Source organism: Centrocercus urophasianus, unplaced genomic scaffold (genome assembly GCF_019232065.1).
Source record: "Centrocercus urophasianus isolate 14NV4802_14NV808 unplaced genomic scaffold, USGS_Curo_1.0 seq_16, whole genome shotgun sequence".
NCBI classification, from domain to species: Eukaryota; Metazoa; Chordata; class Aves; order Galliformes; family Phasianidae; genus Centrocercus; species Centrocercus urophasianus.
Window position 1 is genome coordinate 19,286,396 of NW_024884711.1, and position 22,467 is coordinate 19,308,862.

General features: G+C 36.0%; 1 protein-coding gene across 5 annotated transcripts in view; it reads right to left on the minus strand.

Annotated features, from left to right (window-relative positions):
- Positions 1 to 22,467, minus strand: part of HDAC9 (histone deacetylase 9) — a 438,875-nt gene that overhangs the window by 371,720 nt on the left and 44,688 nt on the right. For 3 of the 5 annotated variants that reach the window (XM_042817000.1, XM_042816999.1, XM_042816998.1), the window contains exon 1: positions 1,779 to 1,837. The exons of the other annotated variants lie outside the window; for them this stretch is intronic. In XM_042817000.1, coding sequence (XP_042672934.1) covers positions 1,779 to 1,815 — 37 coding nt within the window. In that variant the 5' untranslated portion in view covers positions 1,816 to 1,837. Of the gene's footprint in view, positions 1 to 1,778; positions 1,838 to 22,467 lie in introns of those variants that run through there. 5 annotated transcript variants of the gene reach the window in all.

The window sequence follows — 22,467 nt, forward strand, 5'->3', positions numbered from 1 at the left end:
GACGAAATTTCTCACTTTCTGTAAGAAATCTTGCCATAGAGGCATCAAAACTTAAAAAACAAACAAACAAACAAACAAACAACACCACCAACAACAAAACAGGGCAGATTTGAGGACCAAATACTGTAATACAGTGAACTTTGTTACTGAAGTGAATGAAGGAAGCACTAAAATACTACAGGAGGATCCCACGTAGCTGGGCAGCTGAGCTGAAGGATAATTGACTTCAACATACAGCAGAAGAGCAATATCTGAAGTTAAAATCAAAATGAGCTTGTTTTGTATGTCACTTGAAGAAGATATGTCTCTATAGCTGCACCTGTTTTGCTCAGATGAGTGATATGAGTGGCTTCAGAAAACAATACATCGCAGACATTACATCCCTGTAGATTGTGCACTATCAGTAAGGTATTTTTTCCTCCCCTTACAAGACTTTCTGGATGTTTTGCTTAATGGTTCTCCAAAAATATTGATATTAACAATGAGATCTGTGAAAGCCTTTGTATTACAGTAAGCTCACATTCTAGGCAGGTAGACTCAAGGATGCTTTCAGCTGAATCTTCAGAGAATGTTTCTGCATCCAATTTCATTCTGCATCCGTTTCCGCTACGAGATTCAAATTGAATTATTTCTAATGATTTGCAGCAAGAAAATGTAAATAGAAGTGTAGTAATTTCAAAAACTTAGTTTTTATTAACCCTGTGAAATTCCCAACATGTTTGACTTAATGTTTTTTGTCTTTAAAGATTGAACATATAAAGGTGGTAAGAAAACACAGAAGACATTTTGAACATACATATAGAAATTGTAAAGCATTAATACGAACAGAACAGAAAGCTTGCAATAAGGTAATGTTCACTCAACTGTTTACATTATATCTCAAAAGAAGAATTTAAAGTGTGGTGGCAGCTTTTTAAATGATGCTTTCCCTAAGAAAAACACTTTTAATTGTGTTTTGCTATCATTGCGATGAGTTTGTGGTTCTTTTATTTGCTTGTTTGATTCAGTGGGAGAGGTGCCATCAGAAAGCTGATAACACATTTCAGGTAACTGTATTGAGAAAGTAAACATACTGACAACACAAGTTAGTGCATCCTGCTAAACAGTGGGATAAAATTACAAGATTACAAACTGATACGTCCTTCCTTAGTTTTCAAGTACATTTAGCCACATCACAGACAGACTACAGATAAGACAAGAAGAAATAACTACTGAACAGTATTTGTTCAGTACTGAAGAGTACTAAACAGGCAAAATAAACACAGATATCTGCCCTGGTGCGATAGTCGGATATTTAGAATTTTTAACTTTAATAATTATTAGTAATAAGACCTGAAATAGAAATAAAGAAGGAAGAATTTTCCAACTACTAAGTAGTAACAGCAACCAATATAGATGGCTTCAGCTCACGAAGAACTGTGCAGATTTAGTACTTGAGATGGAAGCTCATTCTACAACTCAATAAAAAAGTCACTGAAGAAACTCCTCTGAACTTACAGGCTTGCACTGTTCTTTCATTTGTTACCATTACTTCAGTACTTAGTAATTTAGCAAGGAAATACACCCTTCTGATCCTGCATGAAGAAAATTTGCTTATAAGGCAGGACTGCACAATTTTCTTATTTTTCCTTTTTTTATTTTATTTTTTTTACTGAGAGCAACACACTGTACTTTTTATGATTATGAAAAATAGAAAGCAGTATATCTTATAAATTTTAATCTTCGAGGATCAATTTCAATTCAGGTTTCAATTTAGCTCTTAAAGGAAAGGAACTTACCAGTTAGAGCATACACCGTCTCATTTATGTAACTCATGGTGGTTTAGAAAGCTAGCAAGGCTTTTCTAATATTAAAAGCAACAATGAAGGGAAGTGGTTAGTCAACTAGTTGGTTTTGTTATTCCCTCCCACTTCTTATAGCAGTCCATAACTGTGGGCTCATAAGTCTGTTCACCAACCCGGTTCCTCCCTTCAGTTATTTGAAAAGGAAAAAATAGAAAGATTAGACGGAAATCTTCCTAACAGCAGCTTTTTCTTATTGTTGTTTTGAAATGAAGCTGATAAACTGCAAACCATTCTGCATTAGTGAGGATGAAAGAATAAATTAGTTGCATGTATCATTATCCAAGTTATGTAACGGAATCGATCCAGATCTTGGTACTCTTCCAAAATGCAACATCAAACCAAAGGTTCAGACCCAGACAGGTCAGTATTCTGAATTAAGATCAACTCTTTCAACCTGCAGTTATCATTACTGCAGGGAGCATCACTGTGTCCTATGCTTGCAGCTGCCAGAAGGCAGAGCTCACCTCCCATTGGCATCCAATGTTCTCCCCAGGTTCCTACCGAATCTCACAGCTCCCTCCTCCCTCAGCAACCACTTGCTGATTACACTGATAGCTCATCAGTGACAGAATTTTACTTGTTAAATCTAAGGTTGGAAAGCAGACACATCAACTTCTCAAAGCAATGCTTCCCTATAAGGGCAGTGGGTGCAATTCTCATGTTTTAACCACTGAACAGACATTTATACATCTATACATGAAAACTGGATGCTGCCTAACAACACAGTATTTTCACAGGGTAAAAGAGGCCAAGAGTAATGAGATAGAAAACAACTGAAAAGGACACAAATGCATCTGAATTAGTATACTCAATTTTTGTTTTAAAGCTACATTTCCACATAAAATTTTCACATTTGAAAGGAAGAAGCACACAGAACAGGTAACAGCTTCATTCTTTGGAATTTATTTCAAATTCCAATTTCATTGCTGAGCCACAATTCCTTTTTTTCTAATACGTGAAGTTAAACACCACTTGTAAAAGTAACTCTGAAAGAATTACCATAACATCAACTCCTTTAAACACAATGAAAGAATTTCTACTTTTAGCATCAGTATTCGGAAAAAAAACCCAAAAAAACAAAAACAAAAACAAACAAAAAAAAACACCACATTTTCCTTTGTTTTTATGCATGACAATAATGTAAAACAGCTAGAGAGCTAAAGACAAATGGGTTAAAGCTAAGCCACAGAAATAGCCCTGGTTTATTTTTATATTTTGTGGTCTTGTGTTTTACTTTAAGCCTTCCTTTAGCATTTCTAAAGCACTTCAAAGACTGAGTGTCTAACAGCTCAGTTTTCAGGGGTTTCATCTACTTGAGATAAATCATAGACTAGATAAAAGTCCAGCTTTCCTCCTTATCTTAGAACACACTGAAATTTGGCACCTGAGCAGAGCCAAGGGAACTGCACCCCATGGCCACACGCTTCATCCAACAGCCTACACAAGCTCCCTGTTTTTCCTGCAGGGGTGACTCCATAACCATCCAGCACAGATACTGACATGCTTCACTTGTCTCTCACATTACCTTTCTCCTGCACACATGTAGGGATTAGCCATTTAGCAAAAAGGGGAACACTCAACAACTGCCTGTCACAGCAGGACAATTACCATAGCATTTGTGTTTCATCTTGCCTGTAACAGCATTCAGCTGGATACTGACAAGCACCATTTGCTGTAGCTTGAAAAAGACCTTACAAATATTTAAGAAATTAATAGTACTATTTATTTACTTAACAAGCTCTGTGGAACTATTTTTCCTCTCCTACAAGGAGAATGAAGCAGGATATGGCAAGAACAAGACTCTCTAGAGCCTGGAGAAAACTTGTGGCAGTTATGAAAAGGACATTGCCCAGGAGGAGTAAGAATATGGGCCAGGAGATGCTAACTGGTTTTGAGACAACTTTCTGCTATAGTAAGTAATTATTTCACGTTCAGAAACAAGACAGAATGTAGATGCAAAGGGTCTCCCCATCTCCTTGTTAAGAGACCGTTCATGAATTTCCTCTTCTTGATAGTAAAAATCACGTGTGGAAATTTCAACATGTGCTTACTCACAGCTGGTTTCTTAGCATCTTCAGTTAACACTAAGGATGTCATCCTTTGGCTTAAGAACAGCTTTTCTCACCCTTGTAATGGCTGCACTGATGCAAAGAAATCTAAGCCTGATTTGGAGCAGTTTTGAGTGCTTTCCACTGCACTCATTCAGGGAAGTTGAGGAGTAAGTACTGTGTCTTTAGCTAGGTTCCACAGGCCCAAGAAAATGTCTTCCCTTAAGGCTTTTTAAACATTCTTTTTCATTTCTGAAAGAATTACTACACCACCTCATTCAAAATCAAAGTTACTTTCATATTTTTAGCATGTATTGCAATATCCATGTGCCATATTCACTTTGTGAAATGATCATTAAATCATTAACCATGCAATCCATTTTCCTCTTTGTGCCCTAAAATATTTATCATTTTTTCAAGTTCACTGAAGAGATTTATCCTCTCTTTTTCTTCACTTTACAGAGCTTCCAGAGCTTCTTTCAAACCAGTTCTCCACAATAAGTTCATTAAAAATTCAAATTGAATGATTTTTTTGGGGGTTTTTTTTGTGTGTGCTTTAAAAAAAAAAAAACCACAACCCTTTTCTATCTTCTCTATCCAGGATTGCCTTGTTATTTTCCAAGTGTTTGCCACACCTATGCACAGGCATTCATCTTCAAGTCAAGTAATTAATAATGCTACTTCATCTACCTAAAAAAATAATAACATTGTGCAAGGTGACATATGGACAAGGTGGTTTGTTTGTTTTGAAAAAAAAAAAAAAAAAAAAAAAAAAGAATGTGACTGTTAGGCACCTATACTAATCAGAATCAGCACAGCCTCAACAACTCCCTACTTCCATTTCCTACTACTGCAAACACTACATTCATTACCTTCTTTGAATGATGCCAGCCCATTTGAGCATCTTCATATTTTTCCCTGGTTTTCCAACTGCAAATGTTCTAGAAATTTCAATTGTGATGTATGGCAATGCTAACTATTGTCAGTTCTGGAATAGAACTCTGATTAACCAAGGGATAAGACTGCTAGCTGGTGCAGATTTTTGCTCCGGTACTGACTTCAGCAGAAGTATGCTGATTCAGCATTATCAATAAAATTGATAAAAATTATCAATGAATCAAGCTGATTCATCAATTATCAATAAAGGAAAAGGAAGATGAGCTTACATAGGTGTTCCACCCAACTCACTAGCCAGTATAATATTTGGTAATATTTTGTAATATTAATCCTCCCAACTTAAGTCTAACTAGCATAGGTAGGGTAGAATTGCACATAACAGTTCAGTTGCAAGGGACTTTCAGAGATCTTCCATTCCAACTGCTCGACCACTTCAGGGCTGACCAAGTGTTAAAGCAAGTTATCAAGGGCATTTCCAAAATCCTGTTGAAAACTGACAGGCGAAGAGCATCACTTCTCAAGGAAACCTATCCATTAGTTCTGCAATTACGTTTTTCCACCTAAGTTTTTTCATACATCCCCCTATGGCAATGAGGTTGGACTGGATTATTTTTCAAGGTCACTTCCAACCCAAAGCATCCTCTGATTCTATAATTATGGCCTACCTACCTCATCATAACATCCTACCTGCACACATTTGAGACACGTTTATTCGGACAAGCCTATCCATAGCCAACAGTCCTGTAAATACAAAAGGGCAGCAGTACTTTATGCATGCTAACCCTACAATTAAAAAAAAACTACACCTAAAACTGCCTCTCAAAAGTAGCTCTCAGACAGTTCTCCACTTACTAAATGAATAAGTTGTCATTCAAGCATCCACGAAAAGCTTTCAACATTTTTTTCCAAAAAATCCACTAACCTGGGATTGTTAGAACACATAAGAAAAGTAAAACTGCCAATGCTATCAATATGCCTCTGTACCTGCTTGCGTCTTTCTACAACACAAAATAAGGCAGCTACATAAACAGCAAGAACAAAGCTAAACTACCAGTGCTGTGGATTTCATCACAGAAAGAGGATACTCCTTCTCTAGAAAAAAATCCATATGTAGCAGATTGCGAAAGGATTTGTTCTGAGCACTGAAATCTCAGTGTTCGTTTGCTAACTAGCTTACTGAGAATGAGTATGCTTAAAAAAAGATAAAAGTTACTCTACTGGAGGTAGTGCAGTAACACTTCAGTAGTTACAATATATATAATACCTATGCCACACAGCAAACATGCTAGATATCTGAGCATGCCACGCATTTTGGTACAGTTAACTATGTGTTACTGTTACTGCTAGTGTTTATTCTACTGCTCCATTCATTACACTACCATGTGCAAACGCTTCAGTGTTTTCTCACATTTCTACTAGGTTAATATCACCACAGCGCGAAAAACAGATTTTTTTTTTTCATTTTGAAAAATGAAACATGATAACATTGAAAAAGTTTTGGTTTACGTGTTAAGTATTTTTACTGCAGAATAACTATTAACTATGTAAATATAAAGCTATATTCTAAAAAAATCATCCTTGTTCAGTTGAGGAATCATTACAGCTCTCTTTTCTATCTGAAATAAATATCTAAACTGCTCAAATCCCCATTTAGACCAGCTGTCACATATTGGTGAAATTCCTTGAGGAAGTGTAACTTTTACATATTTGGACAGTTTGTTTCATTTCCCTAAGCTATTTCTTTGCCTAAAGGGTGGGGAAAATAAAAATACATAGCAAAAAAAAACAACCAGCAGAATCTGAAAAAGGCGTTCATGAGAACAAAACAGAAATGGAGTCTTTTGTAAAATTGACCTTCAGTTACTACACAAAGTTACAGTCCACGTAACAGACTGCAAAAAATTCCCAATTCAGTTTTGCAAAGCCCACTGCTTCAATCACAATGTGTATGAAGGATGTTACCAAGTAGTCACAGAACTCTAAATTCTAGGAATGTTTTTTTGAAAAAACAAACAAACAAAAAAACAAACCTGTTCCTCTCTTCCTATTTCCAAGTCTGGGCAGCACAGAATTATTCACACTGCAGCAGAAACAACCCCACCTGCACACTAATGTTGAGGATTTTCTAACATCCAAAGGATCCAGAGCTCTAATAAGACTAAATAAGCACTAATTTAGAGAAGAACCATCCTTATTTTGTTAAACAAGGTTAAACAAGCAGCCAATTTACTTCAGAAAGATAATATACTATTTTCAGAGCACAGAAAACGAACTTGTTTTGTGTCTTGATCCCTGTTAGAATGGGCACTTCGAGCTGTTCCAGGATGGAGCCACTCCAAGATGGTTTTAGCATTATCCTCTCAAGGAGAGACAGCCACAAACAAGTGCCTCTCTATCTTATGTTTTTTGTGTTCCACCACCAGAAGAGAAAACATTTTGTAGGTATTTGTTCTTAGATCACATATTTTCAGTGCACCAAAAGACTCTGAGGATGACAGAAATTCTAAAGCTATTTTAGGATAAGCTCACTTTTTCACATAACATTTTCTCTTACAATTCAGCATTCCATTATCTTTGACTCCACGATCTGGGCCATTTTCCACTGTCGGTTTTAAATAAATAACAGATGACCAAAGCAACCTGTGTCAAGCTGCCACAAAAGACTGCATACTTGAAATAAATCTCTTGAAGTGAGATACACTGTTCATTTTAAAACATACCATTTTTGCAGATTAAGGTTCTTACAAACACTTGTCAAAACACACGCAGATCACGACACGAGCCCAAAGCACTGTGCTTTTCTTTCAAACATGCAACGATGCTTCATTTGCAAAATGTTTATGCAGTGAAAATCATCGCATTTACATCCATCCACAGGTATTTGGGTGTGAAACAGTAATATCACCTTTTGCAACATTTCTACTAACATCTCTATGTTCTACTACATTTGCACGCACTTTGTATTCCATAATAGGTTCTAGACACTTCCTTTATTCTCAGCACGAAAGGAGACAAATGAAGCATTAAAGGCTGTTTATGATCCCATTGCTAAAAATGACTGTCACAGGATGCTAGAAGTGAAAAAACTTGAAACAAGATTAGATCAGACAGGATGAGATCCTTTGCCCTTTTATTCTGCACATTTCAGAGTAAGCAGCAGCAATGGAAATACGCCAAAATACCAAAACATACAAGTTAAATGGGATATAATTTCTCACTCAAGACTAAACAATTTAAGGTAGATTAAAAAAAAAAAAAAAAAAAAAAAAAAAAAAAAAAAGATTTTGTATAAAATTACCCATAAAAAAATAAAAAATTTATTTTTTATAAAAAAAAAAAAAAAAAAAAAAAAAAAACAACCTCAGGTTGACTTTCAGAACCGTTCTGAAATTTGCTTTAGCTTCTAGATGACATACTGAAAATATAAAAGAAAAGGATAATGTATTACAGATTTGGTACGCTACTTACTTGCAGCAACACTTTAAAAAACTCAAGTGATTTTCTGCATTCACCTTCAGTTGCTGTTAAGGTTTCAATTTTTAACTTATGCATTCCAGATACACCACTCCAATGTTTTAAAGAATCTAAAAATAGATCCTCAAATGTGAGTCACAAGAATTAAACAAAAGCAAAAACCCCTGGACAGTTTGAAGAGCGTTAATGTCGCGTATCAGGAAAGTCTACATTTGCAGGAGGGAAAACTGGTGTGCATGATAACAGACTCCAATTCTTATTTTAGTGTGGGTGGGAAGAGAGATAAAGGAGAAGTGTTGCAGCACAGATTCTACAACTACTCTTCACCATGTTTTCAACATATGGCATTGATGTACAATGCTACAAAGGAGGAGCATTTTGGATGCATCTTTTTTGAAATCACAATTGGGGAAAAAAAAAAAAAAAAAAAAAAAAAAAAAGCCATACTAGCAACATATCTATAGAGCAAACAACGAAGAAAACAGTTATCAAAGAAAAGGATTTTCCACCTTTCCTCTAAATAGTCAGAGATCATACTCCATAACCACTCATTTAAGCCAAAAGAACTCAACAGAACAACTCCGTAACTGCCTGGATTTCTCAACTGGCTGGAGCAGATAGTGATAGTTTTGTCTTTTTGCCAATAATTAACTTATTAATTTTCTGGGCTGTATCTGAAATTCGTATTAGTGTGAAATCCAGACATCTTCTGAATACTTATTTTGATAGAAAATAAAACTGAGCATACAGCACAGCCAGAATCCAAGCATGTACCAAAAGAATATATGGAACAGAACCTGGATATATAGAACAAAAATCACCGATTCGTTGTTTGTTTTCTTTTTATTTTATCTTTAAAATTAGAAGACAACTCCTGATGCCAAATAGACAGTCATGCATTAAAATATCAACCAGTTAAAGACTACCCTATCTCCCATGCTTCCTTGCTTTGGTTCTAGCTACAGAGATCACTATGAGCTCCTAGGAACCTAGCCTCCCTTCTCAGGGAATCATAAATGCAAGAGCTCAAGTTACTATATTTATTTTGTCTTTCATACTTTCGGTGTCATAGAGAAAACATCTGAAAAAAACAAAGATGGAAAATCTCTTGCTGTTCTTCTTCTTCTTTTCTCCTAATTTCTCAGTAATTTTCTATACCACTGCTGGAGTTGTCCCTTATTCCTTGTTTCTCTCAGCAACATAGGTAGTTCATAAAGACATTAATCAGATCAGGATGGTTAACCAGAGACAGAGAGAAAAGATTAAAAAAAAAAAAAAAAAAAAAGCCACTATTCAGAAATTACATGCCTAATGCTAGCTGAATTCTTCAAGCTCCCTTTAGCTTTTTCTCCTAAATCCTGTACTTTTTTCTTGCATTTGTCTTCCTTTTCTGAAAGAGAAGTCCTGCAGAAACCCGTCCTTCTTATAGAAAGGAAATAACAGCAAGTGGCGTTTCGATTAGTTTGAAGTGTAAGTGATTCAGAAAAAAAGAAGAAAAAAGTTTACTCAAAAATCAAAGAAGAACCAATTTTTGCTTTGCAAAGACTGTCACATGGTCTAATATTTTGAAATTTAACTGAAATACTTTTCAGGAGGTTACATAACTACTCTCAAAGCTTTCAAATAGCTTTACATTGACCATGTAGAAATTGAGGAAAGGAGCAGCTCCACACAGATTTTACTTTGTTTCAGGTTCTAATTATCTTAATCTAATTCTGACTTAATCTTCTAACCCCTTATTTCCTTTTTCAGTCTAATTTTTATGCTCTTCCATGAAATAGAGTGATATAAATGAAAATCCAAATCCTCAGAGCAGTACCTCAAATTTGGTTTGATTTCTATTTAAGAAAAAAAAAAAAAAAAAAAAAAAAAAAAAAAAAAAAAAAAACAACCAAAAACCATCAACTTCACAATTCCTTGATGAAACAGCCTCTCCTCTCACATAACTAGCAATAGTACTAGAGGGAAGGGCCTCAAGTTGTACTAGGGAAGGTTCTGGTTGGGTTTCTCCTTCAAAAGAGCGTTCAGGAGCTGAAATGGGCTGCCCAAGGAAGTGGGTGAGTACCATTCCCAGAGGTGTTCAAAAAATGTTTAGACATTGTATTAGAGGACATGGTTTAGTGAGGAAGTAGTGTTGGTAGGTAGATGTTGGACTAAAAGATCTTTGAGGTTTCTTCCAACCTTCGTGACCCCTATGATCCTATGAAGCACTGAGAATTTTAAACTGTATTTTAAAAGTGTTTGTACAGGAATTATTTGCCTGTGTCTAAGCACACACTTAAATGCTTTTTCAAGTAACCTGAGAACGTGTTCAAATGTTTTCTTAATGTTTAACAGACGATATCTGCATTTGGTTGCCAGTAAGAAGAAAAGGTCATGCAGTTATTGCTGTATGGTACCCTATACATCAGTGTGCAGTCTAATGTAAGGAGTGCCTATTAACTGTACTAACTGTACTGCTACAGAATATAAAATGTGCACCTTTAAGGCAATACAGCAATTTATCAGATATGATGCTTCTTTAAATAACTGTGATAGAAGAATGAGCTTTAAGCAACTTTTAATGGCTGCATCTACATAAGGCTGCATGGCATTATGCCACAGATCTTTCTCATCTTAAATTTATATTTAGATCTGTAATTTCTTTTATCTGTATACCAATTTCTCATTGTTACAGTACATATGCTCTTCCTCAAAATAACTTGCTATTTTTATGCTATTACTCAGCTGCATACTTCCACAAAGCTGCAAGTGTTACTTCAGATAAATTCAGAGGTCTTTTGGCTAGTTTCCATGTTACTTTAGTGACAGAAATGAGTATCTAATGAAACATGCTCTAGTACTTCTTCACAAAGAATGAATCTGCTTTGAGTGAGTGCAGCAAAACCAGTTTATCAGTCCCAATCAACTGATGGAACAGCAGCAGTGAAAAAGGAGAAAGTCTTGCATGTTTTCCCCCATTAGAAGTCCTTCAAATTGGAATGGTATCATGTTTTATGTCCTAGTAAATAATGGCTTTTTTTCCTGTCTATTGTAAATGCTTCTGAATGAAAAACAGTAGTTGGCCAAGTTGCATGATTATGTCATTGAAGAGTACCCGAAAAAGAAGGCCTAACATTCAGAACATGAGATTTGTAAACAATTTTGTTTGGTAAGAATTTTTCCAAATCATTGATTCCAGCACACACTCAGTGACAATCTATATTCCTCTGTAAGCTTATCTTCAAGCATGCTACAGAAACTATGACCTGATCGATCTACATGTTTTCAATAAGCGGCCATTAAATAACCAGAAAGTTTTTCTTTGTTTGGGGAGGTACTGAGAGGAAATGTATTGCTTTTAAGAATGCCTTAAAGCTACATCAAGAGATGCTATGGATACAAGAATTCCAAAAACTGGTTGCTTCATCACATAGTGATTGCCTCTGGCACTGCTTGCACAGATTCAGTCCATTGGAGCCCAACCTCTTAGGATATTCTGGACATCAAACTTCAACAAATAATTCATGAAGTTTTATTAATTCCTCTTAAGTGCACCTTCACACTTTTTAAATTCAGTGTTTTTATTAATCTATATTCCTTACAGTCATAGAATGGCTTGAGTTGAAAAGGACTTCAAGGATCATTAAGCTCCAACTCCCTGCTGCATGCAGGGCCACAAACCTCCATATCTAATACTAGTCCAGGCTGCCCAGGGCCCCATCCAACTTGTCCTTGAACACCTCCAGGGATGCCCTGAGAGATAATTATTACCCAAGAAAACGTTACCCTAATCTGTTTGTGATCGTAAGAGTTAAGCTGTTGGGGCCAAAATGAGTTCCTGGAATCATAGAATCTTTTGACTTCAAATGGACCCTTAAAGGTCATCAGATTGTTCAATGCCCCCTCCAGCCTGACCTTGAATGCCTCCAAAGATAGCACATACACTTTCTGCGTGGGCAATATTAATATAATATTAATATATTCCAATGCTTCACCATTACTGCAAAAATTCCCTCCTTATATCCAATCTAGATCTCTCCTGTTACTTTGAAACCATTTCCCCTTGGCCTATTGCAACAGACCCTGATAGTCTATCCTCTCCCTTCTTAAAGCCCTTCATTAGACACAGAAAGGCCACTGTAACATCTCCCCAGAGCCTTCTCTTCTCAAGGCCAAACAGCCCCAGCTCTCTCAGCCTGTCCTTATAGAGGAGGCATTCCATTCCTTGGATCATTTTAGTGGACCTCCTTTGCATCTGCTTCAACAGGTCCACACGTCTCCTGTACTGAGGACTCCATATCTGAACACAGTACTCTGGGTGAGTTCTCACCTGAGTGCATAGCAGAGATTTCTACTTGTATTGTCCTCTCAACGTTACCTATCCTCTAAGCCCCATTTGCAGTTTTCTGCATTTGTTTCATGGCTCCTAAGTCTGATACACAGATGCTGAGGAGGAAGTTGGGCCTGCTCATCCCGAAGTCTCAAAATGTATTGCCTTTTGGTTTTCAATTTTCCATGCCCTACTGCATTCCACATGTTACTGTGAATGAAATTACCCAGTTTACATAGACTAGTGGAACAAAAGCAAACATGTAACTGGCATGCTGCTTTAGTCATCAGAAATCCTCTTACTTACCAAGATAAACTCTACTTCTACCCCCACAGTTTATCTGCTTGAGAGGCTGATTACTGCCTCAACCCACAGTCCAGCTGGGCCATCATCACTTAATCATTATCATTAACCCCCCTACAGCCACACAAATCTTCAGCATTCTATGCTGCTCCATACCAAGCTACTCACATTTGGAAGCTAGCAGGTTCTGTATTGAGAGAAGCATAATAAAAACCACAAACTGAAGAATAAAACCAATTCTGCTGAAGATATATTTTTCTACTTTAATATTGTTGGCTAGCAGAATAATTTTTTTATACGTATTAGATGCTGATGGAGAGTTAGAAATCAACAAAAATAACACGTAACAGAAACAGTCGATCATTAGATGATGTATAAGAGTATTCACAAGCAGATGTCTAGAGAAAAGTACAAATAGGACATAGATGATACTCTAACTCTTTCTGAACTTCTTTGCAGCTGTCATTCATCCTTAATTATTAAGCAGGCCCATATTACCAGCAAACTTTCATGTATTACAACTCATTCTCTTCTTAACAATAAACTGCCAAATAGCAGAGGTCCCAGCAGAGACCCTTGCAGGATTCTCCCATATTTACCACATCCAACCATTTATTTCCGCATATTTCCCACCTTCATCCAGTTTCTCATCCTATCCATCTCACTAATAAACAATTTTCCCTCATATAGCAATTCAGGCCAGATTTCCTTAAAAACCTTCAATGTTATATTTTCACAACAAAAATCTTGAGAAGCCAGAGACCATGCTGTCCAAACTCCCCTCATTCACAGGGCTGCTGAACCCTTGAGAAAGGTTTAAGCCTTTATTAAGGTGAGGTCATTTTCTTTTTTTTTGTCATGGTTGCATCTTTTTTTTAGCTAGGTGCCCTCTATTCTGGTCTTCCTTACAGTCTCTGGTGACTTGTACAATATAAAAAAGACTTTTCTGTGCTTCATAGAGTCACTTCTTTGTCAAGCTGAAGCCTGTACCAGTCCACAAAGCTCATTGCTGGATTTATTTGTGCTAATTGAAAACCTGAAGACTGGTCAACAACATACTGCAAAATACCTCAGAGACAAGTTGTTTCATGCATTTAAATCATCAGAAAATGAAACAAGAATTATTTGAATCACTATTCAAGTTAAATGCCTGGAATTGCATTATCCGACATCTCCTAGCTGATTCCCAGTCAACTTGTCCAGCTTTGTTGGACCTCTAAAATTCTGAAAACCTCAGAAAAATTTCTGGATTCTTATACATCACGACTTCAAGCTTTTTTAGTTTACTTCAGGTTTGACACGTTATTCAAAGAAACCATTCTTTGGATGAGAATTTGGATATAGTAATCTGTCTAAAATACAGGCAATTCTTATGTCACATTGCATCTTTTACACCATTTAAAAAAAAAAAATCACAGTGATTCTATATATTTCAAAAGAAAAAATAATTTAAAAGAAATACTTTACGTATTAATATTTCTTATTAAGGAAAGCACATTTCTCACAGTTCACAATGAAATAACACAGGAACTTGTCAATTACAAAATTCAGTAGATGCTGGAACGATACCCATTTAAAATGCAAAGAGGGTTTGAATAACACAAACTTACTGGTGAAATGTGAATGTCTTCAAGTGCATATTTTTACATTTCAAGCTAGATTCTGTTTTCCAGTTAAAAGAGAGGTAATTTTTGTACATTCATACTCAGGCTGCTACAATATAATCCTGATCACTGTTGCTAGCTTGTGTAAGTCTTGCATTTTTTTTGCAAGGGTATCAACAAGATATGGTATAGAAACAAAATCCAGAATTTTGAGCTGTCATTAGGAATATTATTAAACTCAACAAACATAATAAGTCATTATATTTCTTCAAGCACCCAGGAGATGTTCTGAGTACATGTATAAGAAGTATTAAACAGTTTAAACGTAGAAGTGTAAATTCTCCAGTATACTAAAACAGAATATATAATACATAAAAGATACAGAAACTCAAGTGCAATTAAGCCACTTTCAGAAAAGTTACTTTAATTTGTTCAGGTTTGTATAGCAAAGAAGGCAATTATAGTATCTTCTAGTAGGACAGAAACCCCATAGAACAATAGCAGATAAAAAAAAGCTCACCCCTTCCAATGACCAGTGACAGCCCAACAGCCCAAGAGAAATGTAATCACTATCCAGAAAGATAATACTCCCTTAGCTCCTAATCCTTAAATGAGGGTGAGGAGGGATGATCTTCTAGTCACTCATGTGCATTGCTTGCACCTGAGCTCCCTGGGTTAGCCATAACTTCTCACTTGGTGCTGAACCATTGGTTCAGGCTGTGAGCTGGCAATTCCACTGCAAAGATAAATCTTTTGAACGCATACATAGCACAGGAAATTTGAATAAGATTTAAATATAATTGTTATGAAATGGGGGAATTGATATAGTGTGGCACCTTGGAAAAGAGATATTCTAAGCATACAGATATTAAATAAGCACTGACAAGGGTCAGTATAACATGGAACACCCACAATGCCTACATCTTTCAAAATATGCATGGCATAAACAATTCAAATAACTGTAAAGCAGACGTTTAAGAGCAAGATTAACAAGGTCTTAAACAGATTTTAAAATTTAGATATCAACATTAATACAGATGACAAAATTACTTTGTGTTCACATCACAGAATCACAGAATTGTAGGGGTTGGAATAGAGGGGGCAAAACGAAAGGATACAACGAAGCAGTTTGCAAATGTCATGGTTCCAGTGTAACTCTCAAAGACACATTTCTAAGAAAGTGCAAATAGCTCTAAAGAATTTGGAAAATCATGTTCAATAGAAGCAAGTAGAGGAAGACTATCCAGTGAAGCCCTCCTTGGGAAATGGGAAAGTAGTAGCTGGACCACACATTGTCCCAGTGCAAAAGGCACCTCAGGGCAAGCCCAGATATTCCCAGGTCTGGACTGTGCCTATTAAGAGAGTAAGAATGCTTTTTCCTGAGCACTTTGGTTTGAATTCCTCTTGACAAAACATACAAAAACTCTGCAGTTCTTGGTATTTACTGACTGTTCTACAATTTATCCAGATTATGAATTACAATTTAAGTGACTTGGGACAATTTCATACTCAAAGTACTACACAGTGTAATTTTACTGGTTTCAGTATGACATTACTGTGAATTTCCTTATGCAATAAAACCAAACTTGGACAAATAAATGTTTATGCTTAGTGCAACATTCCGTGTTTAAGCGGGAAAAAAAAAACAACCATGTACAACAATACTTTTAGAAATTTCATCGTAAATTAACAAGATTTTCTCAAAAGCAAAATATGTTAAAATAATCCAGACTTCCTTTCAAAGAAGAGTGGTCATACCAGCTAAACTCTATTATGGATATTCATTCAGGATTAAATTAATTCCATGCAGCTTAGTTCACATCCAAAATAAATTAAGATAAATTAAATTACGGCAACTGTAATTTTGAATGCATGCTGAACAAGAATTTTATACAATTTAGCTAATCCACTTCAATTTATAATTCTAGTTACTGCAGATTAATTTTTTGAGTGTCCTTGTGTAAACAAGCACAATGATCTTATAAATGGTATCCAGAAGGACTTGGATAATTTTAAGAGCATACTCCATACTTACATAAGACCACTTATCAAAAGTATTAGCTTTTACAGCTTTTGTTTTGTTTTTCCTTGCTTAGTTCTATTTTTAAAAAGCATATTTGCATTTAAATTATTAGGTTTGAAATAAAGAATTTCTCTTTTCTGGTGGTGATATTAAAACAGGGACAAAGGTGTATTTTTAGATTAATGCTAAAAGAAATCTCAGAGGGAGATTTCCAGCTAAATCCAGTAACAATCATAATAATCAGACACTTCTGCATTCATTTCTATTTTAATAAAGGAAATTATTTTCTGAAACAACACATTTTTTTTTTATCTGAAAAGTAATGCACTTTGTGAAATTATTTTTGCTATTTTCAGCATTTATCTACCTTATCTATACATAGACATAAGCCAGTCCCAGACATAACAAAGCAATATGTGTAATTTCGTTTCACATACGAACTCAAGCAGATGGTAAAAGAGTCTAAAATTGCCCACTGCTCACAGAAAATTCTAGGCCCATGTTGCTTGTAACAATTCTCAGGCTGCACACAGCGTGAAGGAAGGAGGAACATAATTGTCACCTAAATACAAAGGTCTATGGACATCAGGCAGCTGACAAACAGTATGCTGAAGCCATGTTTGAAGGATCAATGTGAGGCTGTTCTATACTGGAACAAAGAATCCTGAATGGATAACCACTTGAAGCTATTGAGTATTTCTCAGTAAGCAAATCTATAATTTCTTAAATTTGGAAATGAGTTCATTTGATTCGTTTAATAAGAAATCTTGCAAAAACACAAAGCTAGGGCAACGCTACCTCCCACTAGTGCCCCACTTGTGTATCATCAAGGTCTTTTCACAAGGCTGATCCCCAAAAGGCCATGCATCATGCCACTCTTCAGTCAAGATATACCAGGTTAGTAAATATTTAAACTAGTATATAGCCTAATACTTAAACTACTGGTATGATTTAACTGCTGTAATATCCTAAAGCGCATCCAGAGAAGGTATATCAGGTGCTAAAACGCTCAGGGATTTCCAGCAGAAACAAGCCCTGAATGAAGAGCAATGAGGGAAAGCAGTGTCTTGTCCTAGCATGACTTTCTGTTCAGTGCATCTCCTACATCTTGCTGCGGTCCATCCTAGACATGGATTTATACAAAAACTAAATATGTTTCAAACAGCTGAGAATCAGCATAATCCCAAGTTATTTCAAATTTTTAATTTTTTTTTTTTTTTAAGCACAAAAGAAGTATGCTAAAAACCATGAGAACAAGTAAATTTTGTGCTGGAATGCCTTTTACATATGGCACATGAAAAGAAAGTTGAACCTTAAAAACACTGTATTCACCAAATAAAAAGTCAATTATTTGCTTTAAATTGGGTGACAGTACTAGATAGGCAATACATTATTTCTCTTCTCTAGTAGATTCTTAATTGAGGAAATGCTAAAATCTCAACCTAAGAGCTCAAGGGATCTCATTCCCCCTTCCTCATTCTCCCATTTCAGAGTCAGTCATATTTATCCTATGGTAAATAAGACTATGAACCATTTCTAGGTCACAGACAAAATATTAAAGTGAGGGAGCATGATACAATCAAATCAGAGGTTTTGGGTTTTTTTCCTACAGTTGGGATGATCTAAATCCAGACATTCATCATTTTAAGACTGTGTGTCATGTATACAGCTACTTAAAAATTCATCTGCACAGCTTTCTCTCTTCTCCTGTCAAAAACTAGCAAATTCCTATAATTTGGTTTCAACCTAAAACATCTTAGAACCTGACAATAAGTGTTACTATTTTAAGATCCACTTGTAAATTGAACTTGCAGTCATGCTGAGGCATGGACAGATTTTCAAGTTCTTAAATCACTGCTTGTTTCAGCCAATGATCAAATAGACCAAGCAAGTGCAATTTTAAGAAAGTAAATAAATCTAAATTAACGCATTTTAAAAGCACTTCTGAAAGCTATTTTCATTCTGAAATACTTTCAAAAAGCCTGTAACCTAAAATTCTGCCTGACATCATTTAGTATAAAAAATTACAGGCCAGAAAAAGACTGATAAATCTATTTCCCACAGTTAAAAAAAATATAATAGCCTCATGACTCATGAGCATGACAGGTGCAAAAGAATTAAACGGCAAGGAAAGAAAGCCACACAAACAATTTCAGACAGCTTTGCATTGCAGATATACTTAAATATAAATATTTAGGGAAAAAAAAAAAAAAAAAAAAAAAAAAAAAAAAAAAAAAAAGATTCCTACCCAACCATCTCTAAGCAAGCTCATGTAGCTCCTGCTCCCTTCAGAAGTAGGCTGGAATTCTCACATGGCTTCTCTTAAAAGACTTAACTTTATACAGTGATGACAATCTGTACGATAGGCACAGAAGTTGAGAAATCCTGGGAGGTCAGATGAAGAGAAGCTCTTACTGAACATAAAGAAAAAGGTATGGAAGAACAGGCATCCCATTCAGAAAATGTAAGTAGGCATTTAATTAAAGCAAAGAGGGCCAAGGCTGAGGAAAAAATAATAATGACAAACAAAAGAACATCAAAATCTCAGTCCAGTTATCATGGAAAATGCAAAACAAATGGGTGGTGGACAAATAAGACTTTTTATCACTCATATGCCTGCTTCATGTCAGCTGTATGCGATTTCTATCAGATTCCAGTGAAGTAAGCACCTTAACCAACACTTGTTTTCAGAGGTGTTTCTCTATGCTGAAATTCAGTTCTGGATCTTCTGTATTTTTTGATTTTATGTTTTTATCTGCTACAAAAACTGATCACAGCTTTTTAGGATTGTATAGTTTGGCTTTGTTAAAATATTTCATAAAAGAGGCTGCATCTTGAAATACATTCCATTTCCTTCACCCAGGTTTTCACATAAACACTAGCCTAGTTTGATAATTGTTATTCTACATGACAACTTAGATGCACATGGATAGAATTATCTGGAGGCTGTGCTCATTTCACACTCTGCTCCCCCAGAAGTAGACTTGTAGACTTTGTAAATAGAGCAAAGATGCTATTGCATGGTGAGATAGTCACATTCAAGCCCTTTCATGCCAAGCAGAGTTCCCTCTCCCACACTGTTCCACATCAGATAAAACGGACTTGAGCTTCAGATTCTCACTTCCTAGACTGCTAACTTGTCCAATGACAGGTCCCCAGAAGCAGGACCACATATCATTATGATGCATTTACATTTTATATAGTACTTTACTCCTACAAACTTACTCCATAAATCCCATCAATCATTACACCACAAAATTCATTTCAGCTATTCTCACCTAATTCCAGTGTAAAAGAGTTGTTGTACAAAGATGCATATCATGATCTAGTTCCTACCAAATACAGCCATAAGCATTTATTGTGCATGCCTCTGAATGCAGCATTATGTAACCTTCCCTTGGCTTACCCGTCTGGAGAAATATTAAAATAAATTAACATTTTACTGGTTCTCTAATTGGAAGTGTCTGTTTGAAACAAATATGTTTATCAAACAGTTTGACTGGGAAAATACATTACTGTAGCTGTAGTTACCCAAATTACATGCTGTCTAAAGCAAAAAGGGCAAAAGCCATCTGGCTCATATAACTTACATTTTCTAGACAGCTTGCAGCTGGTTCTGATTAAGCAGCATCTCAGTACTCCCAGAGTTCTATTTTTATCTCCACAGGTTTATTTTTAGGGCTCACACATCCCAGGCACATGATGTTTACATTAATAAGTGAACAACCGCCTACAGTTAAGAAAAGCTTTGTGCAATTCTTGTGGCAAAGTCACTGCACAACATGGAAGGATGGATAGATGAATAAAACATCATGTGAACTAATTAAAGAGTCCTTGCCCACCTCCAATCTCTCCACAGGACTGCAGAAAGCATCTCTACAGAGCTTGACTGGCAGGAAGGAGAAGAAAGTGCTAGACAACAGGCTGATTTGCTACAGAAATAGCATTCTGCTCGCATGTCCTAGTGGTAGAACACATATATCCAACTGCTCCATAAGAAAATTTCTTTTCCCAATAGAATCTATAGATGGCCAGGACAGCTTATCTCTGCATGCTGTGCAACCAAATGTATTAGGTAGTGTAAATATTGTCCCCACCATCTTAGAACATTAATATTGAACAAGAAAACATGCATGATTTAGAGTGACTGTAAGCTCCTTCTAAAGCTCTGCAGATGTCAAAACCATGAATACTGCAAGCCTAGAAGGCACTGGAAAGTCTATTTGCAGATATACATGCACAGAAATGCATATGCAGTTTACACACAATTTTTTAATTCTAATATACCAGGTCTTTCCTGTACAATTAAACCCTGTCATGAGGATATTAAATGTACACATGAGAAAGGTTCAAGGGAGAACATAGATCATTTTTCAGTCAAATAAGTTGAGAGTTTCCTATATTGCTGAAAGAACTATATTACTAAATTGCCTTGTACAGACAAAACTGCACCCACAGGACAGGTGTCTCCCTGCCCTCTGCAAGTCTATAAGTACTCCTGTATAGTTGATTGATGCCAAAACATTATTCGTCATCTGTCACAACTTCCTTAGATGCTAATGGAGAGCACACATGACTTTCTTGCATTTTCAGCTAGGGAGAGCAAATAGAGTCCTCAAGTGTACCCAAGCAAAATGAATATTCTAATATAACAGTTTGAGAAGGTAAAACAATGATGAAGTCACAGAAATAACACGAGGGAAAAGTTACATAGTCATTTCCTACAGGGATGTTATGTTTTGAGAAAAAGCTGAACAGAGGCTATTTCAGGATTACCCCATCATAGCTTACATTTACTTGAAAACGTGTCCACAAAAGCTTGTCTAAGGCAAATTCTGAATGTTTTGATGCAAAAAAAATAAACGAGATTTACCAGTATCTCAGACATCTTTTGAGCAATACAGAAGAGCTGTCAGCATCCACAGCAGCTTCTGAGAGCTGAGTCAGGAATATCTAAATGAGCTGTATTCACTTGACCTCACTAAAGATACATTTCAAGGCTAGAGGAACAACTGCAAGTACCCTAGGGGAAGCTGTGAAAAATATCTGATGTCTGTTTTCTTCATGTAGCCTAGAGAGCCTTTATTGCAGAGTACTCCTTCAAAATGCTGCTGCCTCAAAGTGCAGACTAGTTGTATTTTATTTCTTTCTTCATTTTAAAGCAGAGGATATGCTCAGCTTATGTTAAATAGCTTCTGTTGAAATACATTGCTGGCATCATTATTCAGACTCAACTCCCTCTGTTCTTAATGAGAAGATCCCAATTAAGTGGAAATAGCACATAGGCTGCATGTTATAACAAGACAAAGGATTGCTAATGCTGTTTCAGAGTTAGAAAGCTGACTATTGAAACGATTAACATCATTTTGCACCTCTGATTAGAACATTATGTGATTCACAGAACAGTGAGAATACACAATAATTAACAAGTCTGCATACTTACAGAAAACATCTTTTTCCTCTACCATGCCCCAGATAAGTAAACCTTCATACATTTTCCATTCCCGTCACTTTCCATTGACCAGCATAGCAAGAATCAAAATAAAGACAATGTGAAACATCCATATATGTATCACATAGACTTTTAGTTTTGAAGAAATATCTAATTTCTGCAGAGAACAGATGTAGCTGAATACATTAGTGCGTAGAGGAAGACAGATGTGAGCATCTGCCATCTTCTTCATTTGTGCTGTGGCCAAGTCCTACAAGCCAAATGGGGAGAGACATGAAACCTGGCTTATACATAATCTAGACACTTGAGAATGACTATATCTGCAAATTAGGAGCTATTAAGCAGTGAGAGATTAACAAACTCTTACGCACTCCTGTGTACGATAACTTTCACTTTGGTTTTTATTGTCCACATACAGTTTCTGGATAGAAACAACTTAAGTATCAAGGTCAGACACACCACTGCACTGCAGTGACACTATCAAGAAATCACATTTCTTTGCCTAAAGAA